General features: G+C 46.2%; 1 protein-coding gene across 1 annotated transcript in view; it reads right to left on the bottom strand.

Annotated features, from left to right (window-relative positions):
* HK2 (hexokinase 2) overlaps positions 1 to 23,655 on the bottom strand; it is a 61,792-nt gene that overhangs the window by 13,080 nt on the left and 25,057 nt on the right. Inside the window, 8 exon segments of the mRNA XM_038561644.1 lie at positions 405 to 709; positions 1,926 to 2,159; positions 3,466 to 3,621; positions 6,184 to 6,367; positions 6,641 to 6,740; positions 7,561 to 7,656; positions 8,288 to 8,407; positions 13,405 to 13,553. Of these exon segments, the coding sequence (XP_038417572.1) occupies positions 405 to 709; positions 1,926 to 2,159; positions 3,466 to 3,621; positions 6,184 to 6,367; positions 6,641 to 6,740; positions 7,561 to 7,656; positions 8,288 to 8,407; positions 13,405 to 13,553 (1,344 nt within the window).

Raw genomic sequence — 23,655 nt, forward strand, 5'->3', positions numbered from 1 at the left:
AAGAACTGAACCTTAAACCAAAATTCCTGGGTTTGAATCCCAGCTCTACCATTTTCCAGCTGTGTGATCTTGGACAGGTCTCTTAATTTCTCTGTGCCTCAGTTTTATGCCATACGTCTTAGTTTGTTAACAAAATTAATTACTAATCTCTGTTAACAGTTAAAGATTAAATGCTTACAGAAGTGCTTGACACATAGCAGGCATTCAATAAGTGTTTATTATTATTATTCAATTTAGAGGAATGCCTTGGTTGAACTTACTAAACACTAGAATCTCCTAGTACCATAGTTGAAGAAACATGTTCTGGTCCAAATAGCCAATGCTAAAGCTAAGGGAGTGCCTGGGGCCTGAACATCACAACAAAGACCCGCCACAGTGAGCTGGGTAGCAGCTGCACCGCATACCTGTGCCATCAGGGGTGGCGCACACGTAAGTAGGCAGCATCTTGACGGGGGCAATGGCATGAGTCTCCTTGCTCAGACCTCGCCCCATTTCTACGTTCATCCTCCTCTTGACCTCCAGTAGCTGCTCGCGGCTCAGCTTCAGAGACTCCAGGGTATTCTGGCGAGCTCGGTGTTGGTCAGCCAGCCGGTAGGCCACCGCCGTCACCATGGCCGCCCCCTTGCCACTGCCATCCTCGGAACGCAGGAAGCGGACGTCACAGTCGGGCACCAAGCGCCTCACGGTCTTGTGAAGACGTTTGGCGAAACTGCAGTCACCGAGACAGGGTAAGAGATGTTAGAGTCAATGGGGCAAAAGGCTGGCCACCTCAGCCCCAAGGTCAGGAGGCACCTGCAGGAAGCAGATGAATGGACTCTCCCTGCCCTCCCAAGTTGGCAGTCAACACTATTAAAGCTCACATATTCATCCATGACCACCCTGGCTGGGGGAAGGGAAAAGGATCATTGTCAGAAGGCACTCCCCCCTGCACAGGGTCACATTAAGAACTCCCCTTCCCACAGGCCACAGCTCTTCCACCCCATACATGGGCATCGGAATCAGGGGACTCTGACACCAATGATGATTTGGGCTTCGGTGCTCATTTCATTAGATGCTGCCGGGGAAAGACCCAAAACAGAAAGAGGAGAAGCGCTTTTCTGGACTTTGGTCTCTATGGCCAATTCATAACAACAATCCCAAAGGTGCCTGAACAGCTCAAGACAGCAGGTGTGTTCAGCAAGAAATTCTCGGGTGGTAGCTGCTCTAAGCCCTGGTCTCCAGGGCCTTGCTGTTCCAGGTATGGTCTGTGAGCAGCACACCAGGGGCCGAGACACAGTGTCAAGGGCTGGACCCTTCTGAATCAGAATCTATCTCTTAACAAGATTCCCCAGGTGATTCATGTGCACTTTCAAGTTTTGGAAGCAATGGATTAGAAGACCAATTCAGTTAACAAAGGCATGCTGCACTGGCACTCGTATCTGATGAAAATGAGATAAGTGAGTACCATAGAGAGAGCAGCCAGGACCCAAATGAAATTTGATTATTTTGATACTTGGGACTGAAGGGATCAAATGTGGAGGGGAAGTGCCAGATTATTCAATGCCCAGGTCAGTCAGACAGACTGAGCTCGGGTGTCCTCTGGCACACCACCTGAATGGACCCTCCAGAAACATGAAAGTCAAGGAAACAAGTGCAAAGAAACCCAACTCCTCAACAAGAGGGTGGTAGACAGAGTCCCATGGCCAGGAGAGCCTTGAGTGCAACTCTAGTCATTGGGAACCCTCAGGAATCACCTCCAAGCCTGCCAAGGAGGACATGCTCCCAATCCCCACATGCCCAGCTGGGAGCTTATTCTACAGAGCCCCTCAACTCCATGGTCCATCACCACCCCAGGATGCAATATGGAGTTGACCGTGGAGTTACTAGGGTCCTCTTTCAGGCCTGTCAGGGGCCCCGTCACTGTGGATTCCAGCACACTGACTCACTGTGGGTGCTTCTTGTAGACGGAGCCATCAACCCCAATGGTGGAGCGCAGCCGCTCCTCGCCCTTGTTCTCCTTGATGCGCCGCAGCACGGCTGCCAGGGTGGCTGCACACAGGCTGGCTGAGCGTGTAGACACAATCTGGCAGACTCGGTGAGTAGCCACGCAGTCCTCCTGTGTCGGGTCTATGCCCAGCCGCACCAGCACCTCACGGGCCTTCCGGATGCCATCCTTTTCCCTGGGAAGGAGGACAGTGTGTGAGCACATGGCCAACCCACTGTGGCCAGTGGGAGGGCAGGCTGCAGGCCAACAAGGAAGCCGCTCAGCGCCAGCAAACACCATCTCCCAACAAACACCGCCTTCAGGGCTCTGCCCATCAACGGAAAGGCAGAACAAAGGGGAAACACAACAGAGCCAATGTGAGGCTCCTCTCTCAGACACACACACTCATACATCCACACACACATACACAGTGCTCAAGTGCTTCTTTTTCCCAATGGGAAAACCAGTATTTTTTATGCACATACTATGTAAGGACAAGGCTCTGCTCTTATGGCTTCACACACCAAGTTTTGTGTGTGTGCGTGTGTGTGTGTGAGAGAGAGAGAGAAACAGAGAGAGACAGAGAGAGGAAGGGGGTGGGGAGAGAACATGCTATGTTTTTCTATCTAGGGGTAGAAGGAACAGTGTCCCTGCCACCAACCACCCAGCTGCAGAGCTCATTTTCTATGAAGCAGTCAGCTCATTGCCTTTCACAACAGAGCAGGCAACTGCTTTAACCTGTGCTAGAGACTGTGCTAGTGTCTGCTGCCATGAACTTAGCAGTATTCTCAGGGGAACTAAGTGCTCTCACAAGCATGCATTATTCCGTCCCCTTAGCGTTTAACAAGCAAGCACAATTCCCTCAAGAGTTTCCACTTGAGGTCACTGGAACTGTTTCACTGTTCCCTCTAGCACCCAAATCCCTTCCTCTCCACATCTGGTCCCTGAAACAACAGGCTCCTCAAGCGACAAGTGAAAGTCTCAAGAACAGGAAACTGAGCCCAAGTCTTTGAATACTGTTAACTGAAAAACAAGATTCAGGCCATCCTCACTCAACCATGCCACTGTGTGAAATGCCGGCTTCTTCTATACCTATTGGAACTAAATGGGTAAATCTTAGGGCCATCGAAAGACCTATTCTTCTGTTATAAAGCAGGACAGAGCCCTTTTGGAGACTCACCAACAGAGAAAGAAATGTCAGAGCTTCAGGAGAAGAGAAGGAAAGTAGATACATGAGTCATCAAGGGCCCACTGGGAGCCTCTGGCATTAAGCCAAGCCCCAGTCCCACCCATGTAGCACCAGAAGCCACCTGGGTAATGGACAAGGGTACAGACAGTCTGAAAAGTTAAGTCAAGCCACATGCCTGCCAAGGACCACATTGCACAAGACCTTCTTGCTGTCCAAATCTGAAGGGTCAACACCCAGCCCCCCTTTTTCATTCCCTAAGGGCCTGTCCACTCTTCTGGAGACCCAGCGAACAAAGAGGGACTTGGAAGCTTACCCTTCGATATCTGAAACGTCTTTGGTCTCAAACTGGCCAGTAGCAAGGAGCCCTGGGCTGAGCTTCCCCCCGAAAAGTAGCTCTTCCTTGGCCATCTTCACCAAGATAAGCCTCACCAGTTCTCCCATGTACATCCCACTGATCATCTTCTCAAATCTGCAGGGATACAGACCAAACAATAAATAACAGTCCTTGCTCTCAATGAACTCACAACTTCCCTATGAAGGCAACATGCACACACGTGAGGTTGATGCACAATTGTTAACTTGTGTGGCACTGCTGGGACTCAGATGTTCAGGGAGGTGACAGCTCAGGGGAGGCTACAGGATCGGAGCATCTGGGCCATCTCTGCAGGCAGGTGGGGCTTTGAACTATGGAGGGAAAGGGCCGTTAGCAGCCAAACAATATCCAGGGGATTTGGAACATTGTAGAACAGCCTGAATTTTAGGTTAAGTAACTATTGTGTAGGGTATTGACTTAATTTTTTTTCTCTAGCAAGGAAATACTTTTTAAAAATGAAACCTTATGTAGAACCTCAATAGTTATACACAAGAGAAAAAAAAGGTCAATATGATCAAATTAGCGGCACAGGCCCAGCAACATCTCACACTGCCCTCCCCTTGCAAGGTCATTTGTGGATTCCTAGAAAACAGTACAAACAACCCAGGGCAGGATTAGGTCAGATTAGAACATCAGATGGTCGTGGGAATCTGGGAGTGGGAAATGTTGGAAGTTTCTGAGCAGGCAGGTGACAAGATAAAGGCATGTTTTAGAAAGACAGAGGGCTGCCCCCAAGCTGAGAGCTAATCAGCTAATTAATTTTTTCAACACTAGGTGATGCTGTTTTCTTTAGAAGCCAGGCTTTCAGGCTCAAACTGTGTGATAGGAGAAACTGAACCTTCTTCAGCATTCTCTGTGGCAGCAAAGAATGCCCTTTCTTGGTATCTAAGGATCTGGGGTCTGGAGAGGAGGCCCCCAGGGCCAGCAGATGCTACCTAGGCAGGGCTTCAGCGAAGAAACCCAGAGCGAGGGTGTTAAGGGGTTACGACATCATCTGGTACAATCTACAGGAGGAAGCCGGGCCCTCAGGAAGTGACCCAGGGCCAGGTGTGGCAGAACTGGAACTAAGTGCGGAGCTGACAAAACTGCTTGAGCCGAGGGTGCACTTACAATGTCCAAGCCCTAGCACAGGCACGCTGTGCGGGAGGCAGCCTGGCTTTTACAGGCAGGAATTCGTGTATCTGCCTCTGCACCTTCTCCAAGTAGCTAGGTCTGTAGAAGATAGGGAATGGGTCCAGTGGGACTCTGAGGTGTGGGTGATTTATAAAAGCTTTTATCTCAGCTTTTTAAAAACACTTTCTTCCCGGCAACATTTAGGAAAATATTTATTTAGAAATACATAAAGAGTGGGAAAAAGTTCCTACTGGAGACCAATGATGACTTCGGGGCTACCATGGCTGACACTTTGGTCTATGTCCTCCCAGACTTTTTGATTTATCTAAGCCTGGGCCAATGGTGTGTTGTCAAGGCAGGGTTGGCAATTGTCTTCAGACACTTTAACGGGCATATGGCTCCTCTGAATGGCTTGGGTGTGCCTCATTCTTGGAGGCAGACATTGAGTGAGTGACTTTTCAACCCATAGATTTTCACCAGCCATGGCAGACATAGCCAGGGTGTTCCTATGAAAGCTACAGATCAGTGGACTCATGCTTCAGTATGTGGGAGAAGCTTGTGACTTATATAAACCATGCCTTGAGGAAGCAAGGACTCTCCCTGTAAAGAAAAAGGTACCCCATTGCTGAGCTGGCTGATAGAGTTGGGTTTTACTCTCTGAGCAAAGATCTATGCTAGAAGGTTTCCTGCAACAGTCATACAGCAAGAAGACCAGAGGGGACCTGAATTGCTCAAAACATTTTGTAATTGCCTTCAGAGCTTACAGCAATCCTTGTTTCAAGATCTTTAATAGGGACATTGGGCCAATGTTGGTGTAATAATGACAGCGAAATAATGTTTTGTAACAGTCAAAAATAACTAAAAATCAAGTCCAGTCAGGCTGGAGAGTATAATATTCAGGGTGCAAAATGTTGGAGGCCCTCCTGGTTCAGTCCACCCAAGAACCCCTGCTGGGCCACAGGTTCAGGGAAGTGGCCAAGGAGGTTCCTAAACCTACTTTTCCACAGGCCTCGGGTCTGCCTAAAGCTGGTCCAGCTCAGCTCCCGGACAGCTCTAGTAGAGGTTGGAGTCACAGCCTCAGCCAATACATAGGAGGCAATTGTCATAGCCTCATCCTCTGGGCAGTGGCAGGGGTGGGAGCTATGAAGATAGCTTTCAGGAGCCCTAGGCTTGGCCATCTCACGATGACTTTTCCTCTGTGTCTCACAAACTGTTTCTTTGGACAACTTACAAATTGAAGGTGGAAGAAAGAGCAGGGCCAACAATTAGCCTTCTAAAATGATGGCTCTGAAGGACATAGCCCAATTATTACCTATAATCTGGTCTGTCTGCTTGTTTTGTCATTTTTAGAGCCCTCTCAGCAATTTATAGTCATGATGCGTGTGATGAGCACATCATTCCCATAACCAGGGGGTGCCCTGGCAACCTTTCAGGATGTAAGACTATAAAGCAAAAGTGAGAACCAGCCCCCAGCCCTGGTCAGCCCGCACCAAAGTTCCTGAGCCCACCCCCATGAGCCCACTGCACACAGGGGCTGCTCCTCACAGTTGTTTCCCGGGGTTCAGGGAGCCCATGTCGATCTCCTGATCAAACTCAGTGCGGAAGTCATCGAGTATGCCGTCGTCTCCAAAAGCCCCCCATTCCATGTTGATACACATCCGCCCCTCGTCGCCCTCCACCATGTCAATGTGACGCATCTCTTCCATGTAGCAGGCATTGCTGCCCGTGCCTGGCCAAAACAAAGGACTGCTTAGTACCCACTTGCACCAGCCTCTCCCCCACCCCCCAACCCCCTCTTATTCCTGAGGCTGCCCAGGAATGCATGTATCCCAGCATGACCTAATCCACAACCACCCCCAACTCTCAAGTCCTGGCTGAGGCATACCATGATCTTCTAATATGAAGTATAAAGAAGCATCCAGGCCATGACACCTTCTCCTTTTCCAGCCCACACCCCCATCCATTAGCCAGCACTGACTCCCCATACCTAGTGTTCACTCACCTACAATGAGACCAATCTCACAATTCTGGTCATCATAACCACAGGTCATCATGGTCCCAACTGTGTCATTCACTACGGCCACGATATCAATATCAAAGTCCTGCAGGGATAAAAGGGGGGCTCTGATATCACCATCACAGAAAGGTTACAATTGTGAAGACAGAGAGAAAGAGCAGCAAGACACACAGCTCAGGTGCATAAGGGCTGCCCCCTTACAAACCCTACTGGGAGCCAAAGAAGGTTAGAGCTGGGAATTGGGTCCCGATCTGGTCTGACAGCAGTGACTCACTCCCCACCCTGCCTGTCCTCACCATGGAGGCCACCAAACCCACAGTCTAGTTTATAGACATCACTGCATTCACAAGAGCCCATCTTATCATTGCTGTCCCCTTCTCCTTCTCTTTCTTCTCCTTTTCTTTCTCTCCCTCCTTCTATCCTGATACCAACATTATCCCAACCTTCTTACTTGAAAATGATAATCAAGCTTCTTCAGGTTAAAGACTGAAGGGTTTTTCTTGTACCAAGGCTAAGATTATTAATCCATCACATTATTATGAGAAATTCAAATGTATCTGGTTGTTATCCATCATGCGAATGTGAAGACCCAAGAGGCATCTAATTATATATAAGATTATCAGTGTGGCAATCATTTCACAGTATGTGGATGCCAAGTTATTATGAAGCATGCCTTAAACTTAGCCATACATCAACTATACCTCAGTAACACTGGGGAGAAAAAATTAATAGTATTGGGTAAACCTAGCCTGGAAGGAAAAGAAAACCTCTCCTTAAGAACTACAAAAAGGTTCTCATGCTGATTTGAGGACAGACTAGGAAAGATTTCAGAACAGACTCAAAAGAATGTAAAAAGCCTCCAGACCCCAAACTCCTGCCTCCCCATCCCTGCTTCCCCTACTCACCCCTCTCCTCTGGATGGCCTTCCGAATCAGAGTAACCACATCTTTGCCTTCCACACCACTGGACTTGAACCCCTTTGTCCAGGAGACCAGGAAACTCTGAAAAAAGGACCAAGGAATGAACACTGATTCCTCACAAAATTCAGATCACACTACTCAAACAACCAGTCATAAGTGGAGACCTCTGCCATGGAGCTAAGCTAAACTACAACCACGCTTAAATATTCATACTGCTTCCTGACTAGCCTAGGAAAGAGAAACGGGGCCCCCATCAAAAACCTCCAGAAAGAAGATTCAATGAATGATTCCTTCATGATCTACTGCCCCCAAGAAGTGGAAAGAACAGGCTATGGAAATGCCAAAATAAGATACTCTCATCCTTAACTCCCTAGACATCTTTCTTCCAAGAAACTTTATCATGATACTCCACAAAGGAGTTCTCATTCCTGGTTCCCTAAAAGGGATGAGAATAATGTACAACCTATGGGGGGTTGTATATTATCCTTTGAGAGATGAGTGATAAAGACCCTCTCCCCATTTGACATTTCTTCACCACCCACCCACACCTACACACACTCAACCAGAAGGACAGAACTCTCAATACTCAAACCCCATCCATACAAGCATCAGAGCCGCCTCTAAAACCACAGAAGCAACTGGCTCAAAGTTCATCCCAGACCTTCCAACCCAAAGAATGAAGCAACAAAAATGTCTAAAGAACTCATCTTACCTCATCTAGTTTCGTTTGGACACAGGGGAATGAGAAAGTAAAACCCAAGGGGAGCTTCTTGTCTTTGATTTGCAGCTTATCCATGAAGTTAGCCAGGCATTCGGCAATGTGGTCAAACAGCTAAGGGCACACAACACAGGAAGATGAGTAGGGAGGGAAAATAGCATGGAAATTAAGAGCATACCTGGACTTGAAGCTTAGAAAAGAACTAGTTGAATTTGTGCAAAAGATATGTATCCCCTCTGAAGTCTTAATTTGCTCATCTATAAAATGGAGGTGATAACTATACCTGCCCTCAGCGTTACCAAAAGGATTAAATGAGTCAGTACAGATAGGCTTAACATTAGTTAGTGCTTATTAAATACTGTCATCCACACAAACCGTTTATCCAAACCACTGTCACTAGAACCGTGTGGGGCAGGGGAAATCATAGGTAAAGCTAATTACAAAGTTATCAGATACCCTAGGAACAGAACATCCCTTGGCGGCTCTGTCAGAACCCTCCTTGACATGGGTGCACAGCTGACTGTCTTGCCAGAGAGGGCAGCCTATCTCACTGCCAAAAAGTATTTTAACATCCCTGTCTCTTGTGATTGGGGAACAACATTCTCTGTTGGCATTCTATGAATGAACTTAACAAAAATAAGTAACTCATATTTTTCCTCCATTCTGGAAAAGTAATTTTCCAGGAACATTTCAAAGAAGTTATCTTTGATTTCTAACTTCAGAATGAAACACCAAGTGAGTCCATGAAAAGCACTAAAGAATAAACAGGGTTTTATGGATGAGCAGCTTCACAACTGTGACCATGCCAAGCAGGACCCACAGCTCCTAAGAAAAAGCTGTATTTACAATTACCCAGGCTTTCAATCAGCCCTAAGGCCCACAGTCCCATGGCTTCCTTCTTGCCCACTCAGCATTCTCAGAGACTCCCTCTAGGAGAGACCCCCTCTAGATGTTGACAGCCTGAGGCCAGGGGCATTCTGGTACAAAAAGTAAGCAGAGGCCAAGGAGACCAAGTAGATGCCAAGAGCCAGGGTGACCAGATAGCAAAACCTAAAAGCCAAGGTGGGTAGATAAGAATATATCTTTTCCTCTCCAGACAGAAGTAAGGAAGATTCCACTAAACCAGAGGCTCCCAGAGGTTGCTTGTCCTGGACCAGCACATCACCAACATCATGTTATAAATGTAAATTCTAGGGCCCAAACCCAAACCTGCTGGATCAGAAATTGTAGAGGCGGGGCCCTCCAAGTGATCCTGAAGCAGTGTTTTGAAAATCACTGCACTAACCACATAAAGTATTTACATTTACAAAGGAACTGACAGGCTGGGGGAGGGCGGGTGGCAGAGCAGGCTGAGATGCCACTTGGCTCCCCAGATGTCTGAGGTATGCTTCCAGGGAGCAGTCCAGGAAACAAGGCCACCCTCATCTAGAAGGAGGCCAGCTCTAACAACTTCCTGCATTGATCCTGTCCCTGTCATGTCACATACAAAATTAACCTCAGCTGATGCTGAAACGCTCAATTTCCAAATCAAAACATTCTCAAAAGCAAAGACTGGGCAACCACAAGACTCTCTCACAAAGAGGATCACCAGTGCAAAAGTGCCAACTACTCTGAGCAGAAGCTAAGTATTTTAATATGTACGTAAGGTTTCTAGATCAATACTCAAATTCTGTTCTTCTATTGTGAAGTTGACCAGAGACAAAATTTACAATATAACCAAATTCCCAGCACCTTCTTCCTGGTAGTCTAGTCAAATGACCTTTAGTAAAAATAGTGTTTACTCAAAAAAAGGAAGTTGCCGAAGCAGTGCAAAGAGATAAGGCCAATCATCAGAAATGAAGGGAGGGGGAACTTTAAAGGAGGAAAAGCAATATGGGTTCCCTTATCCAGCCCTGATCCACCGTTCCCTTTCCAGTTGTGCTGCCAACAAGGAGAGGCAGTGAAGAGGTAATAACTTATATGCAGCCTGATCCAGTAGCTACTAGCCATCTGTGGTTATTTTAATCACTTAGAATCTTAAAAAAATTTAATAGTCATTACCTCGGTCACACTGACTACATCTCCAGTGCTCAGTGCCACCAGTAGCTAGCTGGTGGCCAACATATTGCAAGGGGCAGATATGAAGCAGCTCTACTATTTCGAAAAGTTCTACTGGACAATGCTCGGTTAGGAGAACCTACACATCTTTAAAAGCAGGGAAGAGATGACCATCTGCTCTCTTAATTGGAAGACTATCTCCTTTTCTATTAGCTGATGATCTCAGGATAAGATACTGGGAGAAAGAGCTAACACCTTCCTGCCATAAAAAGGCTCAAAGGGCATCATTTCATAAGGTTAGAAGAGGTTTCCTTTTCCTTATTGGTCTGAGAATCTGCTCACTCTTCTTCCCACAAGATCCACTTTAAAGATCTATTAAAGGGATGCCTGGGGGGCTCAGTGGTTGACTGTCTGCCTTCGGCCCAGGGCGTGATCCTGGAGTCCCAGAATCGAGTCCCACATCAGGGTCCCTGCATGGAGCCTGCTTCTCTCTCTGCCTATGTCTTTGTTCCTCTCTCTGTGTGTGTCTCTCATGAATAAATAAATAAAATCTTTAAAAAAAAAAATCTTATTACAATTTGTAATGCACTGCTCCCAAGTGGTAGAAGTCCTCTCAAGTGCTAAAAGATTTTATCCGGGGACCTACACTGCCCAAGTTCACAGATACTCAGAAATTTTTGCAAGTTTAGGGCTCAGTGATTTGGTCACGGTCTTAACTAAATTTTATGTTGGAAACCCATTTGTTTTCCTCCAATTAAAAGATTGATACCTATGATCCAAAAGAAATTAAAAATATAGGGGAAAAAAGCACCGGTAATTCCATGACTACAATAACCACTAGGAATTTCCTTCCAGTCTTTTGACCAACTGTTTTCTGCTTTTAGGCATAGAGTATTCTTTCCCTTCCTTAGAGTGAAATAAACACCTATATTTTCTTCATGTTTCATTTTTATGTAGCACTTTTCCATTTATTCAAGACTTTTAAGATATCACAATAGCTTTATAGTTTCTTCTAGGTGGCACTCATAGATTTTTTTTTTTAAATTTGGACTACAACATTGTTTATGTATACCAGAGCTGTGACCACCCCCATAGATCTAAAATCCCACACAATCTCCGGGACTTCACCTCCCTTGTCCAATTCCATCATTAAAACAAGGAAAGCAAGTTTACCCTCAGCGCTGTCCCCAGAGACAAATAAAGAGTCTAATAGTATGTCCCCCACGTTCTACTTGTGTTCTGAAATTCCCTTCCGAAGAGGTGGCCCAGTATGGTGGGGAAGAACAGTATATTTGGAATAAGAAGGGTCCACCTCTTCCAAACCCTAAGGCCTAAAAAGTGACCACTGGAAGAGCATCTTATGGGCTATTCACTCTTTTGTTTAGTACATGCTGGGTAGAAAATCAGCAGGAATAGCCAGCACTCTAGCTGAAAGTGATCCTACAGCAGTTCCATCTCCAGGAAGGTCTTCAGTGATTCCTACCCATGAACTGATAAGCAGCTGAAGCAGGAACAAGAAGAACATCCCAGGGAAGGTTTTTGCAGAGCAGCTGAAAGGGGAGACCCATTTCCCTGGACACCCAAGAGCAGAGAATCATGCTGGACCAATGGCTGTCACCCACCAACTGGCCAGATACTTCTGGTGTGGTAGCCAGAAGGTCCCCTCTGTAGGAGGGCTCTCCTGATGGAACTCTTGAGAGTGAGAGCCACCAAAGGGCCTGCCCCACAGGACTTCACGTGTGCAGGAGCACCAGCCCCTTCAGGGAGTGCCTACTACTCTGGAAGCAAGGGCAGGTAGTTGGGATCCAGGACCACCATGTTGCATAATTCCAGGAAGTACCACTCACATGGACCACATCACATAGCTTACCAAGTGGACGGAGCCCCTTAGAATTGTGCAAACACATCAACCTTGCTTTGTGTTGTGACTCTGACCCCTACCACCCCTATGATCTAAGGCCAAATCATTCACTCAATCTTTCAAAACCCAATCCTACATCTCTAAAGTGAGATAACAGAGGCACTCAGCCTCATAGGGCCAGTATGAGGATAAAAAGAAATGTATATAAAAAGCTTTTGCTCAGCCCGTCGCACACTAGGTTACCAAGTGTCAGCTCCTCCTGATGGTCACTCATCCACTTCAACACATTTATTACTCTCTGTAAGGGATGGGTGTGTGTCCTGGTGGTCCACTTGTGCTGAAAGCCATGGAGGGGAAAGGCAGGGACTTTGATTCCCACCAAGGATCACTGCTCAATACACAGCAGAGGCTCAATACATGTTTGGAGATTATCACAGTGGCAATTCCATCCTATCTCCTTTTCTTCTAGCTATTATTGAGAGGATTCTTACTCAGATTTCACACTTCTTCTTTATCCACTCCTTTTATTGTTTAGATGCTCTAGAAGCCCCAGAAATATGGGGATGACTAAGCATGATTTGGGGCAATGTAGAAGCACATGGAGTCCCCTACAGTTCCAGGGGGACAGACACCCCAAAGCCGGATTTTGATGTCTTCTCAATAGGCTTCCACCCCTATACGCAAAACCTCTTCTGTTCTAGACAGTAAGAAGAGAAAGAGCAAATAACCACAAAGGCAAGAGCCAAGTTCCATCTTCCTGTGATGCTATGATAATAAATATGAGTCAGAGAGGGCTGCAGAATGACCATAGGGGCAGGTGGCAGTGTCAAACCACAATCCCATGCTCTGACTTGCCATTCAATGGCACCACTAACAACCACAAGTGTCCAGCAGTGTGGGTCCAGCCTCCAGCAGGCTTCCATCAATAACCAGCCCTTGCAAGCAGATCTTAAAAGACATGGCAAATCAAAACATCACTACAGCACATCCAGACACTGGGGCCTCACATGTGCTCTCTGCTCTATGGTCCGTGTGCACCTCTCCTGACGGAGGTGCCTCACTCAGCCTCCAGGCGTAGGAAGGGGTCACCAGGCAGAGAGAGGACAGAAAATCTGAGCCTCAGTCAGGGTCTCCTCCCTTCAGACCAGAGAAAGAGCAGCATCTGCGCCTGTGGAGTCCACAGCCCCAGCAGCCACTGAGAGAAAGGTCATACCTGGGTGCCGCTGCCTCTCATGAGGTCCTCGGGAATGGCATAGATCTGGTTCTCCATCTCGACCTTCTGGAGCCCGTTGTCTGTTACTCTTACCCGAAGCACACGGAAGTTTGTCCCTCCAAGGTCCAGAGCCAGGAACTCTCCATGTTCTGCAGGGAGACGATGGACCACTATTAGTTCAGGAAAGATAAGCTCCTCACAGAGGCCAGGACATAAAAACCCACAAGTCCCTCCATAAACACTGGTCATCTCCCAGTGATGAGGTGGCCAGTGTCTCTTTTTATCACACATATTTATGTATGGCCTGATTCTTTTTCTTCATGCTAAGCATTTTTATATTACTTTTAGAATTCACACAAACAATGGCATGGTCTTACATCCAATGATGGGGTGTGCAGCCGCTCCTAAGAGCTAACTATCTCAGGGGCCTTCAGCCAAGCCCCCACCAAGCTCAAGAGGCCCATCAAGCCCTATCCCAGGAGTCCACGCCTCAGTGTTCTTCATGCCCCCAGGACACTCAGCACACTGCAATAGGCCTGTGGGCCTCTGGGCTTTCAGCCAAATTGTGGTCCCCATACAAAATTTATTTTTTAATGTCTGCATACAATGATGGCAATGTCCTATGGCAGGATAAGAGGGTCATGTGATGGAAGTGAATGGGATCCAAACAGCTATAAATTAAGAGGCCTAGCAAACCAGCCAATCAGGTGCTCCCCAAAAAGATCCCAGGCTTATTAGAATGTGAGAGAATGCTGACCCAAAGGTATGTAAGACAAGAGTCAGGCCACTCAGCTGTTCCACTCAGGACAGACCACAGAGCCAGAGTGGAGGGGGGACGGGAGACTCCACAAACACGAGTGGATCAAGATCTTCAGGTGTCCTTTCTCTCCAGGAAACAAGCAGTATATACAGGAAACATCCAGATTCTAGACAATAATACAGCAGGCTACAGGGACATGCTCCATTGTATGGCACAGAATAAAAGTGCTGAAGAGGCACAGAGGCCAAAGCCAGGGCTGGGGGCTGGCAGGGTGGGAAAGGGTTGGGGGAGGTGGGTTCACCCCCTCAGCAGCCTTCTCCTACCAGTAATAGCTCTGCCAATCTTCCAGTGCCCTGCCATATACCTTCTCAAAGGAGACAGTGTTATTTCTTGGGGAATTAACTTATTGGAGTGTTTGTCAATGCTCAGCCTATTTCCCCCTCAGTGACGGCCACTGAAGTAAGGCAGCATGGACCACAGGGGCAGGGAAACGCTCTGACCGAGTGGGTCAAACAGAGTCCATTCTGTGCCTGGGCCCTCTGAGCAGCAGTAACTGGCCCTAAGTAAAGCTACTTCTGCCCGGCTCCCTGGGGGTACTACCCACAGCCTCTACCGTCCAAAGGAGCAACTTTGTGTATGTGTGTGTGGGGGGGGGGAGGGAGCAACTTTGTGTATATGTGTGTGTGTGTGGGGGGGGGTGATGTCATCTAACCAAGATTCTATGGGACTTGCCTCCACACTACCATGGTCTGGTAGTAGTGACATGCACAGCCTGGCTCTGGAGCCCACATTACCTCTGTCAGATACCTGGCCACGTGTTGGCCGTGACAAGTTCCTGAGGCTCAGGAACCTCACCTCTAAAATAGGAACGTCATAACTCTAGCGGTTGTTATGAGGGGGGAAACTAGATAATGTGCCTCCAACACCCAGCACGGTGCCAAAAACTTAGGACAAACTCCATAAGTACTAGAAACTTTCCATCCAGGCCCACATACTACCCAATCCCCACACTGGAGTCCTCTGGGCTCACAGTCAGTTAGGGCTGCCTCTCAGACTGAAAAGCACAATCACCCTCACCAGCGGGGACTGAAGGAACCTGTCTAAGAAAAGCCATTGGCATCTGGCCCAGTGACTTCAGCATTCCTCCTCAGGGGCGCTAATTTCCCATCTGCTCCCTGGCCTATGGAGAGCCTCCCAACCTCACTAGCTACAGGTGTTCAATAGCTGGGCAACCTCAACTCCACCTGGGGTGAGTCTGCCCTTCTCATGGCCATGGGCGACTTTTCCAGGCACTCCAGTTCTGAGCCTCCCCTGGTAGTGGGAACCCTGCCAGACTGCAAGAAAAGCTATGTGGTGGTTGTCATGGGGGATGAAAAGGAAAATCAAAGATGAACTGCCTGCATCAGCACTCTGCAGGCTAGGACGCATGCAATGCGCTGAATCGGCGACCACGGGGGTCATGATTCAAGGCCAGCCCAGCCTCCGTTCCCAGGAAGGAATGTCATCCCTTGCTTTCTTTTCAGACTCTGTCGGAACAGACATTCCTCTCGGCATCCCTCCTCCCCGGCACCCTGTTCTGCAAACACATAGGATCATAACTACCACAGCCCAGGACTGTATTCCTTCCAGGGTCTGATATCTCTGGGGCAGACCCAGCACCATGACTCCTAGAGCTAAAGCTTAAGGTGACCCTTTGGGACAGTGGATAGATGCATGAGAGGCCCCTGTAGAGCAGGAGTGAAGAGTTGGGCCTTCAGGGATGGGCACACAGGCTTTGTTTTGAATTTCAGCTCAGCTACTTCACTACACTACCTGTATAGCCTCTGAGCACGTCACCTCACCTGTAGAACAGGGCCCACAATACTGACTTTTCCTAGGGGTCCTGAGGCAGACACGAAATATAGAACATACTATGTGTGAATATGTAGGCTCGGAATAACCTGTCAATAAATGGCTACTATCACCACTGCTCCTATTCCTGTGTTTGACCGTGGAGTTTTCTCAGCCCTCCAATTGCCACCTACACCTACCTACTCGTAGCTCAAGTCCCACCTCCACTGTGAACCTTCCAGGACATTCCAGAAGCCCAGAGCAGGCAGCGTGGGAGTGTGTGATGGGGCATGAAGGAGCATCACATCTCTTGGCATGGGACTATCAGACTGGACGGCTCTGGGGCAGGAAAACATGCTTACGGCAGGTTTCTTAAAGAAGTGCACAGTCATGTGACAGAGGACCCAGTACGGTCCAGAGAGATCATTCTGCTGAATTATAGCTGCTATCTTAGGCAACATATTAAGAAAACATCTCCTATTGCATTTGCTCATTGACGGTTCATTTGTTAAACAAAATGTCTGAGTACGAACCGATTTACAATATGAAACCATCAGGTCAGAGGTAAGGTTTCTTTCATTGTTGAGCAGGCCGTTATGTCTGGAAAGCAATTTAACTTGCTAAAAGTAGTAAAGTATAAACATCTGATTTTTTTTAAAAAGCCCAAGTAATATAAAAGTGGGGAAAAAAATAAAAGCAAGTATCTCTCTTTCTTCTCCACACCCCAAAGGTAATAATTATTAATATTTCCTGAGTGTCCTTATGTACATTTATTTTATAAAGACAGCAGAGGCTATTAACAGACACATTCAGAGAAAGGGGTTGGAATTGCTGGTGCTAAGGATGTATGCTTTTAACGGGGAAAACATCGCCTAAAAGTTCATGCTTAGAAGTTCTCAATGATTTCCACACAAACCAACAGCTGAGTTTTGTTCTCACCAAGGTCTCATGTTATGTAGCAATTAATCTTTACCAACCTCTTTGGTCAAAGTGGTATCTTATTTTTCAAACTGGGTTTCCTTCTATTGTGTTAAGGTTACACATTTTGAATTGTTGACTGGCCTTTTGAATTCCTTGTTCTGTGAACTTGCTATTCACATCTTCTGCCTTTTTAGAAAACGCATTCATTATTTTCTTAATAACCTAAAAGAGCTCTTTGCATATTAGAGAAAATAGTTTTGTTGGTTGTATATTTACAATTATTTTTTTCCAGTCAGATGTCTGTCTTTTCACCTTATTTGTGGTATTTTTGCCATGCAGAGACATTTAATTTTTATGTCTAGGTTTTATGTTTCATCTGTAGAAAGTCTAAAGATTAAATTTGTTTGCCACCTTTTCTAACTCTCACCAATTCCTCCTGGATGTGACCACCATCACTGCTAAAATGAAGGAAGCAAAGTTTCAAAATCCATTGGAAAAACCAAATTCATCTTCTATTTTTTTTGTTGTTGCTTAAGCCCCCCATCCCCTCCACCTCTCCCTCGGGAGAGGCGCACCACTAGGGCACACAGTTGCTCACTGCACAGCCACCATTTTTGGGTACATTGGCCCAGACGGGTGGGGGGATCCCCCTTTATAAAATTCAGCCCTGGAGAATGCAGGCATGTATCCTGCTACCTCACACATGCTAAACAAGTGCTCTACCATTTGAGCTAATTCCAGCTCCCATTTTCTAGGTTTTTTATTTGACTTTTTGGGAAAAAAACGAAGCCCAGAACACTGTGTCCTCATCTCTCTTGCCCCCGGGACAGAGTTCAGACTTCATCACTGGCATCTGGATTACTGTGGTAATAAAACAATGGAAAGGCACAGACAGGTGTGGGGGGAAGATTTAGTTGAGAGAGGGCCAACATGTAGGTGTTTTTAATGGAAGAAAAACTAACATCTGTTAAGTTATGGTCACTTTATTTATAAGCATTATCTCATTACTCTTCAGCAACCCTACAAGACATTATAATCTCAATTTTCCAGATGAGAAAACCAAGACTCGGTCAAGTAACTGAAACCAAGATTCAAATTCAGGTCTGCTTCTCAAGCAAAGTTTTCTACCGTAATGAGCAAGGAGGCTCCTCATGGCAAAGTTATAAATCCTCAAATAAGGAAATCTTCATTAGCAATGCCATGAACATAAAGCCCAGAGGTCACCAGCAGCCTCCAAGCTGGCCTGGGTGGCAGAGGAAGTGACACTGTGGTTTAGTAGCTCCATAACTTGATTAAGGTCATGCAGGGGTAAATGATTGATGGGTTTGAACTCAAGTCCATTTGACCCCAAAGCCCTGCCTGTCCCACTGTACCGCACCCATGTCCCTTGTTCCTGGAAGCTGAGGAGGATCTGACACCAAATCCAGAATGAGGCATAAGCCATAAAGTGGTGAAAAAGAAAGCAAAGATGCCTTAATCTTTATTAGTAACTATAGTTCATCCCTCCCTCCTCCAGGCCTACTGGATGGCCAAGGTGCTCTCAGATGTGACTGGGAGGTGGCAGACCTACTGAATGCAGGTGACATGCCCTTTTCCCCTCAGAGTCCAGGATCTTCTAAAACTTGATACCGTCTTTTTTGGTAGCCACAAATCACTGCCCTCTCACATAATTATATGGAACCTCTGTTTCCACCAAGAGATCTATGCCAAAGGTCCTCCTAATTAAAAGCATCCCCCTCCAAAAGAAGACAAGATTAGGGGCACCAACCTTCTTCTAAAAGAAAGCAGGACTCAAAGAAGCACTACTGGCCCACAGTTAAGAGGAACTGGCAATAGGAGCATTATTAGGTTGTGCCCCCCCCCCCCCCCATCAAACTGCCCAACAGTTAAGATCCAAGTTGTTTCGTCTGGTGGAGTGTGTTTGCTGACTCATTTCCCAACCTGGACTACCATTCTGCCCACTTCCAGTGAGGCTCTTATCAAATACATAAGGTCAGCCAGATAAAAGGGTTTCAATTTCTCCTGGGAACTCACCTGTCTCGGGGAAAGGCTGAGGAGGACTAAAATGGCATTAGACTAGCCACCTGACATGACAGTCACCATTGGGTTAGTCAGTGAGACATCAGTAATGTATCTGAGCAGGCCATAACTCCAGCATTGTCAGTGATACACAAATAAATGGCTTCTACCTGGCAACGTCCACGTAATTTTTGAGGAATGAAAGTCAAGGGCCAGTCAACTTTTCCAACAGGATCTATTTTCAATCATTAGGTACTTGCCACTAATGAAAATAGCTCACCACCTGTTCCTCCCATCAAGCACTCAGAGCGCTGTGTCTACTAGGCCTCAAGAGAGACTTACAAACAGGTTCAGTTTGGTTTTGTATTTTGAAGTAGTGGTGCCCTTCGTCAAAGGCCACTATGTCCAGAAAAGGTAGTGCCCTGCCCGTTCAAGGTTGGAGCCAGAACCTGGTCCCCTCACTTCAAAGCTTTCCAGAACAAGCTCTAGAAGTCTCTTTTTGAACAAGAAGAGGCTTTTACGCAGTGTTCCCAGAGTTCTGGGGATTCTTGCAGGTGTTAAGGTCTGGTCTTAGCAGGTTAAGGAAGGCCAATTAAGGCACAGCTTCACCTCCCACCTCCTCACTTCCAATTTTATATCCTTACCCTATTGTTACTGTCTTAGATAGGGGGTTCTACATAAGATTTCATTTTGTTTAAAGTTGGGAATGGGGTCCACTACTAAAAAAAATAAAAGTTTCAAAAATCACTATTTTAAGAATCAAACACAGAATCTATTCTAGGACCTGCCAATAAAATACTTCCCATTCTGCATTTAGCTATTTCAACACGAGCACTGAACATAGTACTAATGGCTTCTTGGCTATCTGGTGCTGTATGCAAACCCAGTCCCAGACCAGACAGCGAGAAAGGGAGTAGTAGTTAGATCTACAGTGGCAAGTACATGATAGAAGGAATGACTTGTTTTTGCTTGGACAAAGAAGGTTTCTAGCCAGGTCTGAATGGATGATATGAAGCTGCCAGACAGGGAAAAGTGGGAGTTAATGGAGTGTTCAGGGAATGGCATGTGGAGTGGCTACAATGTAAGGCTCCTATAGTATGGCTATATGCATGTAGCAAATACCAATGCCAAGGACTTTGGATCTTAAGCACGGGGCCAGCTTTGTTTTCAAGAAGCCTTTAGTAGCACTGTGGATGATTGGTCTAGAGCCAGGGATGATGGTGAGGAGGACACCGCAGGACAGTTAGGCTAAGCAGTGATGAAGCCCTGTGTTCCAGGGCCATGTCCGAGGGTCAACCACCCCAATTTGCCCAAGACTGGCATGGGACTTTCAGTGCTAAAATTAGGAGATTCCCAGGCACACCAGGATGGCTGGGCACCCCAGGACCATGTTAGATTGAAACATAATGCCATCACCCCTTATCCCCTAATGCCAGAGGCATGCAGCCTTGAACTTAGAGGGAGGTCAAAGACACACATCCATACTTTCACATTCAGTTCCTGAATCAAACTTTACTAATTCAATGCCCCCAAAGGGACTAGCTCCCGCCTGCCCTGCCACAGCAGGAACATTTCCAGGGGCCCCAGATGACTGCACTGAACATTTCAATCTTTCTCCATGGAGTAGCTCTGGGTTGGAGACCTTGTTTATCCTTTAGTTTTCAGGTGCCTGCTAGCTAGCACATTGCAAGAGACTGCTCTAAGATTGTATGGTATGGACTCCAATTAAGAGGAATAAAAAAAGAGAAATCTCCAGGTCCTAGACAGGTAAATCCAGCAAAACTTCCTCTGGCAGACATAGGTTTTGAGGCATGTATTTCCCATGTACCTGGAACCACACAGCCACTACCACATCTGGGAGCCTCTTTTCAAGTTCCAAGATCCCAGCTACTCCAGTATAATGTAATACAATGCTGGTCTCCACTCAATAGCTCAGAAATAAAGTAACTCCATGTCACTAAAAGTATCAAATCACAGTTAATGCTGGTGTCTAGTACAGTCATGGAATGGGGGTAATCTGATCTTCTACGCCATTGGTCTTCTAATCATTTCAAGCAATGGGATGCCAAATGCCAAGACATAAAACTAGAGAAAAACAGAGCTGCTCCAATTGAAAGAAGGGGGCTGGAGTACAATAACACATTGTTAAGTGCCCCCAAAGCTCCCAGAACACCATCAGAAAGCACCATTCTGGTGTTTTGATACTCAAGAAATGGTTCTTAAGCTCAAAATATGTGCCAGTCACAGAAGTGTTACATTCGCTCCACAGATGTGAAACCATCCTTCAAAGGATTAAAACATGTTTCAATCCATTGAGTGTGTTAAGATTTTCAGACAGGCAGACCCGGAGTTCAAATCCTGTTTTAGTGTGTATTAGCTGTACAATTTCAGGCCAATTACTAGAAATGTCGAGTTTCCTCATCTGTTAAAAGGGGATAGTAATGACTTCTCTAGCCAACACCTCCCCTCCACTCCCCAAGGCACAGGGGCACAAACGTGTGTGCGCACACACACAGTTTTTGGTCAAGATTCAATGCAATAAATGTGTAAGGTGTTTGGAACAATGCCTGGCACATATAAATGTTTAATAAACTCTAGCTACTACTACATGGAAGCCACTTATCAATACAATCTTTGGTTTATATTGTAGGCACCATATAAATCCACTAACTTGCTGGTGTGCTGGCTATTGATCTGTCTCCACTGCACGCCTGTTGACACAATGCTGAGCAACCAAGATAAGGGCTCCTTTAGGGTTTTACTAGCCTCCATGCAACCTACCAGCAGCCTAGTCTCTCTTTATCATATTGTGTGCTTACATTATATGACTGGGTACCATTCTGTAATCATTTCATCTATGTAAGCCTTATCTCCCCAAGGACAAGTTTCATTCTTCAAAGGCGGGGCACAAGGCAGTTTTAGCATACTGCTGCCCTGCAGAGGACCAGCCTAGGGGTGGAGGGAACTCTATGGAACCAAACTGAAAAGACAGGCCTGAGTTACTAGCAGAAGAATGAATGTATTGTGCTAGCAGGGGGCAGAGGGTTGGGGGGAGCAGGTGGCAGATAAGCATAAAATACACCGTTAGTGGTGTGCCTAAGCACCCAGGCATTGGCACATAGCAGGCGGGCTTAAAATCAAACACTTCCATTTGTTTACTATGTGAGTTTGGGCAAGTTGCCTAATCAAACGAATCTAGTTTTTCTACAAAATGGGGTTCATAGCGCCTATCACTGGGTCAATGGCAGAATTAATGAGATTGCTCAAATACAGTGCTCAGCACAACAGTCAGCATTTAACAAGCCTACAGTTTATAACTCTCACTGTCATCATCATCCTCCTCCTCCTTTTCCTCTGTTCTCTCGGGAGTTCAGTCTGGCTAGACAATAGAGGTATGCTCACCTGTGAAAATAATTCACAATTCAGGAAAGTGGGGAAGTATCAAATGATCAATAAGCAAAGCCTTCAACTCACTCTGCCTTAGAAGGCTTCTTTACATCTAAACAATCTTGTCGAGGGTGATAAAGACACCACAAAGATACTTTATTTCTATGTTGGAACTTGCCTCTGGAATTATTAGTAGATCTCAGTTAGGTTGTGCTTGAGCTTCTTATTTTAATGGTACAATGCCAAACCCTAACTGTGATGTATTTAAAAAGGTGATAATCCAATTTGCTCTAGAAACCTTGGTTTAGCAACAGGAGTTAATGTAAATTATGAATGTTATGGCCATGGAGTCAGGACTACCTCTGCTTAAACCCTTAAACTCTTCAACTCTTCACCTCTGCCGTTCACTGGGCATGTGTGACCTTGGCAATCACAAACCTTCATTAGCATCATTTGCCTCATTTTTAAATATCTCTCTTATAGAGTTTGCATGGGGGAACAAACAGATTATTTATGCAAATCACCTAGCACAGACATTGTGGATGTTCATTAAATGGTGTCAATTATTCCTGCATTTACGCTTAGGATGGAATCATCCTGTCCTCTGAAAACTGGATCCCTATGTTATCTGTGGTAGGCCCACCGACAGGACTGTGGCTGGGGCTGGCCCCATAATCATACGCACAGCCATGGCTTAGGTCAGGAGAGGTCAGAGATGGCGGGGTTCCTGGCAGATACAAACAAATGCTTTCTTTATTCAACTTTGCACTGCAAAGAAGGTAGGGAAAGGGTACCGACAACAAGCATCAGTGAGGATAAGGGGCAAGTGGCACTCTCGCGCTGTTGGTGGGAGTGTAAAATATAGAGTGGAATGGTTCAATCACTTTGGGAAAAGTCTAGCAGTTTCTTATAATAAAATACACACCAAACTTTATGACCCAGAAATTGCACTCCTAGTTGTTTACCCAAGAAAATGAAGGCATGAGTTCACAAAGAGGCTTGTGCAAAAATGTCCATAGCACCTTTGTCCTAATGGGCAAAAACTGAAAACAGCCCAGGCATCCATCAAGATGCATGTCACACAGGCTTCCAAACAGCATGAAATCAGGTACCAAAGGAATGAACTACTGATATACATAACCTGGATAAAGCCCACAGTATGATGGATAGATGAAGCACTGCATAAAGAGTAAATACAGTATGACTAGATTTATGGAAAATTGTTCAACAGGCAAAATGCATACACATGGAAATGTAAAAATGATTGCTGCTGGGGATCAGGGACAGGGACTGCCTGGGAAGGGGCACAAGGGAACTTTCTGGGTTAGCGGTAA

The sequence above is a fragment of the Canis lupus genome, chromosome 17, assembly GCF_011100685.1.
Source record: "Canis lupus familiaris isolate Mischka breed German Shepherd chromosome 17, alternate assembly UU_Cfam_GSD_1.0, whole genome shotgun sequence".
Lineage (NCBI taxonomy): Eukaryota > Metazoa > Chordata > Mammalia > Carnivora > Canidae > Canis > Canis lupus.